This window comes from Canis lupus, chromosome 26 (genome assembly GCF_048164855.1).
Source record: "Canis lupus baileyi chromosome 26, mCanLup2.hap1, whole genome shotgun sequence".
NCBI classification, from domain to species: Eukaryota; Metazoa; Chordata; class Mammalia; order Carnivora; family Canidae; genus Canis; species Canis lupus.
Genome location: NC_132863.1, coordinates 22,665,902 through 22,679,964, shown reverse-complemented (window position 1 = coordinate 22,679,964; position 14,063 = coordinate 22,665,902). Strand labels below are relative to the sequence as shown.

General features: G+C 37.9%; 1 protein-coding gene and 1 pseudogene across 1 annotated transcript; both read left to right on the top strand.

The window, feature by feature from the left end:
* The first annotated feature begins 6,711 nt into the window (after positions 1-6,711).
* DEFB129 (defensin beta 129) lies at positions 6,712-9,355 on the top strand. The gene is made up of 2 exons (XM_072799753.1): positions 6,712-6,866; positions 8,752-9,355. Exons 1-2 carry the CDS (start codon positions 6,809-6,811, stop codon positions 9,192-9,194), a joined length of 501 nt encoding a protein of 166 aa, XP_072655854.1. The 5' UTR covers positions 6,712-6,808; the 3' UTR covers positions 9,195-9,355.
* Positions 9,356-10,033: 678 nt separating this feature from the next.
* Positions 10,034-11,551, top strand: LOC140617865 (CDGSH iron-sulfur domain-containing protein 1 pseudogene; annotated as a pseudogene).
* Positions 11,552-14,063: the final 2,512 nt, after the last annotated feature.

The window sequence follows — 14,063 nt, the reverse complement described above, 5'->3', positions numbered from 1 at the left end:
AAAGCACTGAAAGAAAAACTGCCAACCAAGAGTATTCTACCTGGCAAAATTGTCTTTCAGATTTGATAGAAATAAAAATAAATAAATAAATAAATAAATAAATAAATAAATAAATAAATATTTTTTTAAAATAAAATAAATAAGATTTGATAGAAATATAGAGTTTTCTAGACAAGCAAAACCTAAAGGAATTCATCACAAGTAGACCAGCCTTACAAGAAATGTTAAAGGGCCCTCTTTAAGCTGAAATGAAAGGGAACTAATTAGTAACAAGAAAACGTGAAAGTATAAATTTCACTGGTAAAAGTAAATATATAGTAAAATTTAAAACAATCTAATGTAAAGGTGATGGGTTAATTACTTATAAAGCTAGTAGGAAGGTTAAAAAGAAAAAGTAGCAAAATAATATAACCATAATAATTTGTTAATGGACACACACACAAAATGTAAACTGTAACATCAAAAGACAAAATGGGAAGGGAAGAGAAATTTTAGAGCCCTAGAATGCATTTGAACTTAAAGTGTTATCAATTTAAATTAGACTGTTATCAGTTGTTTTATGTAACTTTCGTGGTAACCACAAACTAAAAACCTATAATAGATACACAAAAGATTAAGAGAAAGGAATCTAAGCATACCACTACAGAAAATAATCAAATCACAAAGGAAGAAAGCAAAAAAAAGGAACCAAAGAGTAACAAAACATCCAGAAAACAATTAACATAATGGCAATAAATGCATACCTACTAACAATTACTTTAAATGTAAATGGACTAAATTCTCCAATCTAAAGACATAAAGGCGCTGAATGGATGAAACCATAAGACCCATAAAAATGCTGTCTACAATAGACTGAATCCATATATAAATACACACACTGGTTGAAAATGAAGGGATGAAAAAAAAGGAATAGTCCATATAATGGAAACCAAACGAAAGTTGGGAGAGCTACACTTATATATCAGACAAAATACACTTTAAGGCAAAGATAATAAGAGACAAAGAAGGTTATTATATAATGAGGAAGGGGGGATCCAACAAGATGATAAAACGTTTCTAAATATCTATGTACCCAACATAGCAGCACCTAATAGATAAAGTAAATATTAGCAGACTTAAAGGAAGAAATTATAATACATTAATGGAAGGAAACTTTAATAGCCTAATTTCATCAATGAATGGATAACCTAGATTAAAGATCAATAAGGAAACAATGGGGTTATACTAGACATTAGACCAGATAGACTTAACAGACATATACTGAACATTTCATCCAAAAGCAACAGAATGTACATTCTTCTCAAACATACATAGAATATTCTCCAGGATAGATCATATGTTAGGCCACAAAATAAGTCTAAGTAAACTTAAGAACACTGAAATCATATTAAACATCTTTTCTTTTTTTAAGATTTTATTTATTTATTTATTTATTTTTATATATTTGAGAGAGAGCAAGAGCATGAGAGCATGAGCAGGGAGAGGTGCAGAGAGAAAAGGAGAGAAAGAAGCAGACTCCTTGGTGAGTACAGAGCCTGATGACATGGGGCCTGATCTTACCTCAGAGCTGAAATCAAGTCAGACATTTAACCAACTGAGCCATTCAGGCTCAAATGTCTTTTCTGACCTCAAATATCTCCTCTGACCATAATTGTATTCAATTTAAATTAATTACATAAAGAAAACTAGAAAATTCACAAATAAATGTAGATTAAACAACATGCTACTAAAAAACCAATGGGCCAAAAAATAAATAAAAAAAGAAATGAAAAAAATACCTTTAGACAATGAAAATGGAAATACAACATACCAAAACACATGGGATGCAGCAAAAGCAGTCATAAGAAGAAAGATCATAATGATACAGGCCTACTTTAAGAAACAAGAAAATCTCTTATAAACAACCTAACTTCACACCTCAGGGAACTAGAAAAAGAAGAACAAATTAACCCCAAAGTTAGTAGAGGAAAGGAAATAACAAAGATCGGAGCAGAAATAAATGAAATAAGAATAAGAATACAATAGAAAAGATCAATGAAATTAAGAGTTGTTTTTTTTGAAAAGATAATTTGTTCATGGACAAATCTTCTCACCAAGAAAAAAGAAGATTCAAATAAAATAGAAACGAAAGAAATGTTATAACTGATGCCACAGAAATCCAAAAGATCCTAAGAGACTCCTAGGAAGTTATACACCAAAAAAATTGGACAACCTGGAAAAAACTAAATAAGTTCCTAGAAACACACAACCTTCCATGATTGAATTACAAAGAAATAGAAAATCTGAGCACACCAATGACTAGTAGGGAGATTGATCCAGTAATCAAAAACTTCCCAACAAACAAAAGGCCTGACAAGATGGCTTCACTGGTAAATTCTAGCAAACATTTAAAGAATTAATGCCAAACCTTCATAAACTTATCCTAATAATAGAAGAGAAGAGAACACTTCCAAACTCATTTTGTGAAGCCACCATTACTCTGATACCAAAATTAGGCAAGAATATCATAAGAAAATTACAGGCCAATATCCTTTTTTTAAAAGATTTTATTTATTTATTCATGAGAGACACAGAGAGAGGCAGAGACATAGGCAGAGGGAGAAGCAGGCTCCATGCAAGGGCCCGATGAGAGACTCGATCCCAGAACTCCAAGATCACATCCTGAGCCAAAGGCAGATGCTCAACTGCTGAGCTACCCAGACGCCCCATGGGCCAATATCCTTACTGAACAGAATTGTAAAAATCCTTAATAAATTATTAGCAAACAAAATCCAGCAGCACATTAGAACTATCATACACCATGTTCAAGAGGGATTTATTCTAGAGATGGAGGATGGTTGAACATCTGCAAATCAATCAATGTGACACAATAAAAGGATAAAAATCATATGATCATCTCAATAGGTGCAAAAAATCATTTGACAAAATTCAACATCCATTTATGATATAAACTCTGTATAGAAGGAACATACATCAACACAATAAAGAACATCTATGACAAGCCCACAGTAAACATCATCCTCAATAGACAAAAGCTGAACTCTTCCTCTAAGATCAGAAACAAGACAAAGATGCCCACTCTTAACACTCTTATTCAACATAATATGGGAAATCCTAGCCAGAGCAAATGGGCAAGAAAAAGAAACTAAAGGCACCCATGTCAGAAAAGAAGTAAAACTGTCACTATTTGTACATGATATATCATACACAGAAGACCCTGAAGACACCACCAAAAAACTAGTAAAACTAATACATGTATTCGGTAAAGTTGCAGGGCACAAAATCAGTATACAAAATTCATTGTGGGGTGCCTGGGTGGCTCAGTCGGTTGGGCATCCAACTCTTGATTTCAGTGCAGATCATGATCTCAGGGTTGTGAGATGGAGCCTCACATTAGGCTCTGCACTGGGCATGGAGCCTGCTTGGGAATCTCTCTACTTCTCCCTCTTTCTCCCTCTACCTCTACCTCTCCCTGCTGTCTGTCTCTCTCTCCCTCATTCTCTCTCTTTCTTTCTCTCTCTCAATAAACACACCAAAAAAATTGTGTTTTTAAACATGAATAATGAACTATTAGAGAAATTAAGAAAACAACCCCATTTACAACAGCATCTAAAAGAATAAAATAGGGACACTTGGGTGGCTCAGTGGTTGAGCATCTGTTTTTGGCTCAGGTTGTGATCCTGGGCCCTGGGATTGAGTCCCACATCAGGCTCCTTGCAGGGTGTCTGCTTCTCCCTCTACCTATGTCTCTGCCTCTTTCTGTGTCTCTTATGAATAAATAAATAAATAAATAAATAAATAAATAAATAAATAAATAAAATAAAATCTTTATAAAAGAATAAAATAGCTAGGAATAAATTTAACCAAGAAGATGACCTATACTTTCATGACCTATACTTAAACTATAAGACACTGATGCTAGAAGTTGAAGATGACACAAATAATGGAAAGATATTTCATGCTCTTGCATCAGAAGAATTTGTATTGTTAAAATGTCCATAGTACCCAAAGCAATCTATAGATTCAATGCAATCCCTATGAAAATTCCAATAGAATTTTTTTTAAGGGGATCCCTGGATGGCTCAGTAGTTTAGCGCCTGCCTTCAGCCCAGGGCGTGATCCTGGAGTCCTGGGATCAAGTCCCACATCGGGCTCTCTGCATGGAGCCTGCTTCTCCCTCTGCCTGTGTTCCTGCTTCTCTCTCTTTCTCTGTCTCTCATGAATAAATAAATAAAATCTTTAAAAAAAAAAAAGAATTTTTTTAAAGAGAGCTGGGCAGAATCTTAAATAGGATCCATGCTCTGTGCAGAGCCCAACAGAGGGCTCAATCTCATGACCCTGAGATCATGACCTGAGCCAAAATCAAGAGTTGGAAGCTTAACTGACTGAGCCACCCAAGTGCCCGCCTCTCCAATAGAATTTTTCATAAAAATAGACCAACCCTAAAATTTGAAAGAACCACATAATATCCCAAACAGCCAATTCACCCTTAAGAAAGAACAAAGCTGTAGGCCTTGTGTTTTCTTTTCTCAAATTATATTACAAAACTATAGTAATCAAAACAGTATAGTAAGGGCCTAAAACCAGATAATACAGAATAACAGAACAGGAGAGAGAGCCCAGAAATAAAGCTAGACATACATGGTCAATATGTTTAAGAAAAAGGAGACAAGAATATACAATGAGGTAAGGACAGTGGTGTTGGGAAAATTCAATAGCTATAGGCAAAAGAATGAAACTGGACCACTGTCTTAAATTTTACACAAAAATTAACTCAAAGTATTCTTTCCCTTTGCCCATCCCCCCACTTGCACACTCTGTCTCTCTCTCAAAATAAATGATAAAATAAATCTTTTTTAAAAAATCTGACAACATAAAACTCCTAGAAGAAAACGTAGGCAGTAAGCACCCTGACGTCAGTCTTGGTAGTGACTTTTTGGATTTGACACCAAAAGCAAAGGCAACAAAAGCAAAAATAAACAAATGGGACTGCATTAAACTAAAAATCTTCTATACAGCAAAGGAAACCATCAACAAAAGAAAAGGCAATCTACTGGATGGGAGAAAATATTTGAAAATCATATATCTGATAAAGAGTTAATATCCAAAATATATAAAGGACTCAAACAATTCAACAACTCTGACAAAAAATAAATGGGTGGACTATCTGAATAAATATTTTTCCAAAGAAGGTATACAAAAAGCCAAGAGGTTCTTTAAAAGATGCTCAATATTGGGGATCCCTGGGTGGCTCAATGGTTTGGCCCCTTCCTTCAGCCCAGGGTATGATCCTGGAGTCCCAGGATCGAGTCCCGCATCGGGCTCCCTACATGCAGCCTGCTTCTCCCTCTGCCTGTCTCTGCCTCTATGTCTCTCATGAATGAATAAATAAAATCTTTAAAAAAAAAAAAAAACGGTGCTCAATATCACTAATCATCAAGAGACGCAAATCAAAAACACAATGAAATATCACCTCACACCTGTTAAAATGGCTATTATCAAAAAGATAAGAAAACAAGTGTTGGTGAGGATGTGGAAAAAACAAGACCCTTGTGCACTTTGGGTGGGAATGCTAGTTGATGCAACCACTATGGAAAACGGTATGGAGATTCCTCAAAAAATGACAAATAGATCTATCAGATGATACAGCAGTTCCACCTCTGGGTTTTCTGAAAGAAACAAAAACATTAACTCAAAAACATATATGCACTCCCAGGTTCATTACACCATTATTCACAATAGCAAGACATGAAAGCAATGTTTAGTGTACCTTGATGAATGATGAATGAATGGCTAAAGAAAATGTAATATATATAATGGATTATTATTTGTCTATAAGAAAGAAAATAGTGCCATTTGCAACAACATGGGTGGGCTTTGAGGGCATTATGCTAAGTAAATTAAGTCAGACAGAAAAAAGCAAATACCATATGATCTCATATATACAGCATCTAAAAAGAAGATGAACTCATAGATACAGACAACAAATCAATAGTTTCCAAGGTACAGAGGAGGAGCAAAGGGGTAAAATGGGTAAAGATCATCAAATGGTACAATCATCCAGTTATAAAATCATCAAGTCTCAGGGGTGTAAGTTACTGCATGGTAACTATAGTTAATAATAACTATAGTTAATAATGCTGTACTGTATATTTGAAAGTTGCTAGAGAGTAAGTCTTAAAAGTGTGGTGATGGATGTTAACTAGACTTACCATCATAATCACTTCACAATTTATACAAATATTGAATCATTATGTTGTACACTTGAAACAAATATATTATATGTCAATTACATCTTAATAAAAAGGAAGTTAAAGTTATGCCAAGAGCTGCCTCCAACAAACTCATTCAATATGCATGTACTGAGCTCTTATGTTGATCCAGTGCCCATGCTAAACATGGAGACACCAGTACAAAAAAAAAAAAGATAGTCCTCTGAGACTCAATGATTATAGCAATTTCTGCGCTTCTGACTCTCCCATGTTAAGTGCGTTAGGCATAATTAGCTGACAAACAGAAAAATAAATATATTACTCTTGCCATGCTCACGTATTACGAAGGAGGGATGCAAAGAGCTTGCACTTTCTTTCATATCTTATATGCCCTATGTTTCTCCCAAGATCAAGAGCAGGGAATGTGTTGCACAGAAGTGTTCAGGGAAGGCTGTTCTCAGAATCAGTGAAAACATAGCTGCTGTGAGCTCTGGCTGCACTTCACTGCTCATGGCCTAAGGCCATGAAGAGGCCAATAAAGGCTGGAGCTCAAGAACGCCAACCCAGATCCAAGGTTACCTCTCTGGCACCCAGCCATGAAGCTCCTTTTTACTATCTTTGCCAGCCTCATGCTACAGTACCAGGTGAACACAGGTAATGTGGAATCCTGGGTTTAGAAAGGGTCGGTAAGAGGAAGCAGGGATTTGGCTGTCCATGACAATGGGAACCCAAGCAATGTTGAAAAAGGAGATGCCCAAACGGACAGCTGAAGAGTTTATTACCTCAGTCATGCATCATCCCCCATGCATCCCCATAGGCCCCAACCCTAGACTCTGTCTGATAGGGATACACAGGGAGCTATAGAGAAAGCAGGAAGTTATCTGTATACTCAGAAACTATCCAACATATAAGGGCTGCCCTCCTGCCCTCTACATGGCTATCATCTGGGACTCAGCCAAGTCTACCTCATTTTTGCTCTATTTCTAATTTAAAACATCTTTTGAAGCAAATGTTCATATTAGGAATATGGAATAAGGAATAAGTCCTTACCCTTATGTCAAAAAATCTCTTCTAAGGATCCAGTACATAGGTCTATGTTCTCCATCCCAACTTTTTCAGATTTTTACAGAATTTCATCCCTTTTCTTAGGCTTTGTCTTCTTGGAAACCCCCAAATCATGCATCCGGGCATCTAGGAATACATTTTAGCAAACAGCTGAACCAGAGGATTGGCCATTGTTTTTTGGAAAGAATAAAGAAGCACGAAGACTTGTTTCAGAATAAAAGAATCACCTTGATATTTAGAGTAATTGGCAGAGAAGGGAAAGTGAAAGAGTCGAGATATTTCTAATATTTTTAACTGGGACCTTAAGAGGAGAGTGGTAACATAAGCAAGTATGGCTGTGGTCTTGGGCAAAGTCACTTAGCTACTTTGAGCCTCAAATTCCTCATGAGTATAGCAGGTTAATCAATGTAGCTGCTTGAAATATAAGAATTTTACTGTTTTGTCTCTAGAAAGAAATGGTGTTGAAATGTATGTGAATATTAGGTGCTACATAAGCTTCTTGTTATTTATGGAAAATCAGTTGAATTGTTAAGATTACAGAGTGAGAGAGAACTTTCTTGATTCAGAAAAAAGGGTGAGACATTGGGATTTTAAAAATCAGCAGATGAAGATGGAGTACCAAACAAAGCAGAGGATTTAGAGCTATAGATAACCATGCAGGAGATACTTTGATAGAGATGAGATTAAGGCTGTGATGATGAGTAAGGCCTCTGAGGGACAGAATGTCCAGAGAGACTGCAAAAGATAGAACACCATGCCCCAGGAACCACAGGTCAAGTGATTGTCAAGGAGGGTGAGGTCCATGGACCACTGGGTTTGGCAAGAAGTCAGCATTCCTAAAATTCTAACTGATCTCTTTTGAAAGTCTTTCTTGGATTAGTTTTATGACAGATTTTGCTCTTGTTGGTATTTCCTAGGTTTATGAGGAAAGATAGTGATTCTCTGTAAGAGTCTACAATGTCTAAGTGTTTACAATGTCTAATTGTCTAAGCTGTAGGTCTAAAATCCTATCCTGGGGGTGCCTAGGTGGCTCAGTTGGTTAAGCATCTGCCTTCAGCTCAGGTCATGATCCCAGGGTCCTGGGATTGAGTCCTGCATCAGGCTCCCTGCTCACCTGGGAGCCTGCTTCTCCAGAACCCTTCCTCTGCCTCTCACCATTGCCCCTCTCCCTCCCCCCACAGCCACTCTCTCTCAAGAAATAAATTAAAAATCTTTTTAAATATAAAATCCTATCCTGAAGAAAAAAAAATGTATTCCCTTTTCTTCTTTCCTCTATGTGCCCTTGATTTTAAAAGTTACTCAATGAGGGGGACTAGAGAGATTTATTTTGGATTTCAGGCGTGTATAAAAACTTCCTTGGCCTGTCAGCTGCTTCCATCAACATCCCTAGACACTGCACTTAAAACTTAGCATTAATAAACATCATATCTAGCTATTAACCTTAGCCAAATGGTTTTCTCTTTTCTTTGTACAGAGTATTTTGGCTTGAGAAGATGTTTAATGGGTTTTGGAAGATGCAGAGACCACTGTGCCATGGCTGAAAAAGAGATACAGAAATGCAAAAAGAAAAAATGTTGCATTGGACCAAAAGTGGTTCAAATGATAAAAAACTACATGCAAAATGAAATGTCCCACACACTTGAGGGCTCCCAAGAACAACTACCAATTAACAAGAATTTTGATGTTGAGATGCAAACAAAAAATCGTATTTTATCTCTTCTCCCCAAAAGCAAAAGCATCAGCCCTTTTGCCAATGTTAGCACTCTTATTATCTCAAATACCACCAATATAAACTCTGTCATCGCCAACCCTGTGTTCTCAGGAAAGACTTCACATACTGCAATTTCTACCAAGAGTGACACCAAAGAAAGGAGAGATTCAGATACTGACTCCCCACCACCAGCACCACCACCATAGGCATTGCCAACACCATGGCTGGAGCCGGAGGAAGCGGATGAGCAGGGATGTGAGTCTTTCCCTTAAAACACCAAGTTCCTCTCTATCTTTGCTAGCTGTAAAATGAAACATAAGACTGTTTCCTCTGTTGTCAGTCATTCAATAAATACTGATTAAGCACCTATAGTTTACTTAATGTTATCATTCTCACAGAAACCTCACAGAGGAGATAGAACTGGAGAGGAATGGAATTTTAGTTTTCATGCCCAAGAGAGAAAGCAAGCACCAGGAATGAAGACTGTATCATTGAATTTGGCTCATGGATGGCCCAGATTAGGCCTCTGTAACAAGGATTTATGGTTCTCATGTCATGTGCCTTTCTTGAGATAACAGGACGAAAAACATCAAGAGACATTTTTCTTTTCATAGATTTTGTGGAAAAGGCCCATATGCAAAAACAGAATGTGCAAGGGCAAGTCTAGCTTCCCTACAGAAGAGCATAACTCAGTTCATGGAACCATTTAAGATAAAAATATGGGAGAATAGAGGAAGGGAGGAGGGGTAAGGGGAAGGTATGGGACTTCTGTCTCTGAGCCAAAGCATTTCAACAAGATTCCTGGGGATCCCTGGGTGGCTCAGCAGTTTAGTGCCTGCCTTCAGCCCAGGGTGTGATCCTGGAAAACCAGGATCGAGTTCCTGCATGGAACCTGCTTCTCCCTCTGCCTGTGTTTCTGCCTCTGTGTGTGTGTGTGTGTGTGTGTCATGAATAAATAAATAAAATCTTAAAAAAAAAAAAAAAAACAAGATTCCTGACAGGACAATAGGCAATAGGCAGAGCGATGCTTCCAATAGATACAGAATGCAGACTACAAATGCAAACCATATGAGTAATTTTGAATTTTCTAATAGCTACATTTAAAAAAGCAAAGCTAGATGAAATGAATATTAAAAATGCAAATTATTTAATGCAATAAATCTAAAACATCATTTCAACATATAATCAATATAAACATTGAGATGTTTTGCATTCTGTTTTTGTACTAAGTCTTTGAAATCTCATATGTATATTACCATTACAGCACATTTCTCTCATAACTTCAACTCCTGCTAAACATGTGTCTCCTGAAGAACCCCAAGCATCTTATGAGTGAGTCCCTCCCTACTACAGCTATTTGCCAAACTCTTGAATTACTTGTTGTCAAACAATTTGCATTTTTGCACACACACACTGGGTTTGAGTTTACTAATAAATCAAAAATTACTATGGAGGGGAGGGGGGCCCTTTTGTGCTCAGTTCCTATGTACACACTTTGAAGCCATGAGTCTGACTTCCAATTCCAGCACAGTAGTTGAGTGGATCACAGCAGTTACCATTGCTGCTGGGACAGTTGCAACTGGTTATATAGCTTACAAAAGATTTTGTGTCAAAGATCATTGCAGCAAATCTATCCAGAAAGACAGTCCCAAGATAATACATGATTTTGACACAGAGGGTTTGAGAGATAAAGCTGTACACTGCTGTTACTAAAGCTCCGAAAAGTTTCTGTGATGGGGCTCACACAAAACATAACAGGCTGGAGACAACATGAGACCTCTAATTATGAAGAAAAAAGAAACTTAAACAGTTTTGATGCTGCAAACTGACTTGTCATGATGTTACCTGAATGTTTAATTAACCTGACCACCACTATCTAATTCAACTTCCCTAGATTCTTTGCAAACTGCAACTTTCACATTCACAGCATTTGCCCTACTTAAAACATTGTGGTGCATATTTGCTTTAAAAAAAATAGGGAAAAATAAAAACCAACTTCATTGTTTGTGGGATATCTTAGTCTTAAAAGGATCTATTTGGGCAGGCCTGGTGGCCCAGTGGTTTAGCGCCACCTTCAGCCCTGGGCGTGATCCTGGAGGCCCAGGATCAAGTCCCACCTCAGGTTCCCTTGCATGGAGCCTGCTTCGCCCTCTGCCTGTGTCTCTGCCATTCTCTCTCTGTGCCTTTCATGAATAAATAAATAAAAATCTTTAAAAAAAAAAAAAGGATCTATTTTTTAATTTAAAATAATGACATTAGAATACAGTTGTATGTTGAAGTTCACATATTAAATTATTCTCAAAATCATGTATATGCAGATTGTATTTGTGAGATTCAAAGAAAAATGATCACTGTCATAATAATTAGTGAACCTAAACTGTAAATTGGGTATGATTCAGCTACATTAATTTCTTAATACAATCTAGGAAAACATCTATTATGACCTTGACTTTCTTCTTTTTTTAAGTTTTTATTTAAATTCCAGTTAATTAACATACATTATAATATTAGTTTCAGCTGTACCTTGATTTTCTTCTTAACAGTGGTAAGGACACTGAATGAATATGGCTTCATGCTTTCACAGTTTCAATCAAAATGAACTATAAATGTTATTCCACTTAACTGCAAGTAGGCCAGGTCAAGGGGTGGTAACTTTTGTATTCAATTTTTTTCAAGATTTTATTTATTTATTCATGAGAGACACAGAGAGAGAGAGAGAGAAAGGCAGAGACATAGGCAGAAGGAGAAGCAGGCTTCATGCAGGAAGCCCGACTTGATCCTTGAGTCGGGGACTTGATCAAGTTCTGGGACTTGATCCCAGAACTCAAGGATCACGCCCTGGGCTGAAGGCAGACACTCAACCACGGAGCCTCCCAGGCGTCCCTGTATTGATTTTTTTTTAAGCACATTTATTTCTTCAGCCATTCAGCAAATATTTTTTAGCATTTACTCCTTCCTAGTCTCTGAGCAACACACTAAGGATTGGGAGATAAATGACCTCTGATTGCTTTTGTATTGTAAAACATTCACAGTCAACTGAGATAGAGAAATAGAAAGCAAATGACTGTGGAACAATACGATGCCACAGTAAAAGTGCTCACTGCCACTAGCAAGTAGAAGAGCCTTCAGGGGTGTCTGGGTAGAGCAGTCAGGTAAGCTTCTGACTCAGGTTGTGAAATGGATTCCTGCATCAGGCTCTACACTCAGTGCAGGAGTCTACTTGGGATTATCTCTCCCTCTCCCCTTCCCCGCCGCCCTCCCTCTACCCAACAGCATAGCTCTCACTCAAATAAATAAATCTTTAAGAAAAAAAAAAAAGAGCCCTCAGCCCTGGTTAGGCAGGAGGTGGGTGCAGAGGCTGAGGAAGAGGGGAAAGAGGGGTGGGCTCTAGGAGGAGGCAATACCTGATCTCTTAAAGACTGAGTAAAGTTAGGTCTCTTTGTGTGAGGTGGGACTTTTGGAGATAGGCAGAGAGACTGCATGACTAAGGGTGTGGGGAGGAAGAAAAGGAGAGAGAAAAGAATGTATGGACTCTCCATTGCCAGAGAGCCTGGGCATTTGAGTAAGAGAGATATTTATCTGATCTTTGGGATTTGAGTAGGAGAGAACCTTGAAAGCCCATTTAGCAATCCAAGCCCCAAAGTCAGAAGACCTGAGGGACCCTCATCCTCGACCTCCTCGAGGTTATTAGGCAGCACTCAAATCATCCTTTACAAATGAGATGCATTCACTTGCCATCAGGGAAATACAAATCAAAACCACAATGAGATACCACCTCACACCAGTGAGAATGGGGAACATTAACAAGGCAGGAAACCACAAATGTTGGAGAGGATGTGGAGAAGGGGAGCCCTCTTGCACTGCTGGTGGGAATGTGAACTGGTGCAGCCACTCTGGAAAACTGTGTGGAGGCTCCTCAAAGAGTTAAAAATAGATCTGCCCTACGACCCAGCAATTGCACTGCTGGGGATTTACCCCAAAGATACAGATGCAGTGAAACGCCGGGACACCTGCACCCCGATGTTTATAGCAGCGATGGCCACAATAGCCTAACTGTGGAAGGAGCCTTGGTGTCCATCAAAAGATGAATGGATAAAGAAGATGTGGTTTATGTATACAATGGAATATTCCTCAGCCATTAGAAATGACAAATACCCACCATTTGCTTCCATGTGGATGGAACTGGAGGGTATTATGTTGAGTGAAATAAGTCAATCAGAGAAGGACAAACATTATATGGTCTCATTCATTTGGGGAATATAAAAAATAATGAAAGGGAATAAAGCGGAAAGGAGAAAAAATGAGTGGGAAATATCAGGTGGGGAGACAGAACATGAGAGACTTAAGTCTGGGAAACGAACTAGGGGAGGTGGGCAGGGGGTGGGGGTGACTGGGTGACAGGCACTGAGGGGGGCACTTGATGGGATGAGCACTGGGTGTTATTTTATATGTTGGCAAATTGAACACCAATAAAAAATAAATTTATATTTAAAAATGAGATGCATTCACTGTCTGTTGAACTCAGAGAAGATGCTAGTGGTGTTTCTGGTCTCAAGGGAGTGAGGGATATAGGGGTCTGATTTCAACTAAGTGATTTCATCCTTTGCTACATTTAACTGCAAGTTTATAGGAAATTCAGAGAATGGAAAAACAACTAAACAATCCCACAAGGAAATAATCGGATGAATCAAGAATCAAGTTTTCTATAAGAGAACCGCCTCAGCTCTTGAAAAGACAATGAGAGGGAGGACTACTCTAGATTTAAAAAGGAATGAAGAGCCATAACAACAAAATGTAATGCATTGTCTTTAATTGGATCTTGGTTTAAAAAGGGAACAAAAAATTGCAAAAGACAATTGGGGGCAGCCCAGGTGGCTCAGCGGTTTAGCACCACCTTTCAGGCCAGGGTGTGATCCTGGAGACCCAGGATGGAGTCCCACGTCAGGCTCCCTGCATGGAGCCTGCTTCTCCTTCTGCCTGAGTCTCTGCCTCTCTTTCTCTTTCTCTCTCTCTCTCTCTCTCTCTCTGTAAATAAATAAAATCTTTAAAAAAAAAAAAAAAAAAGACAATTGGGA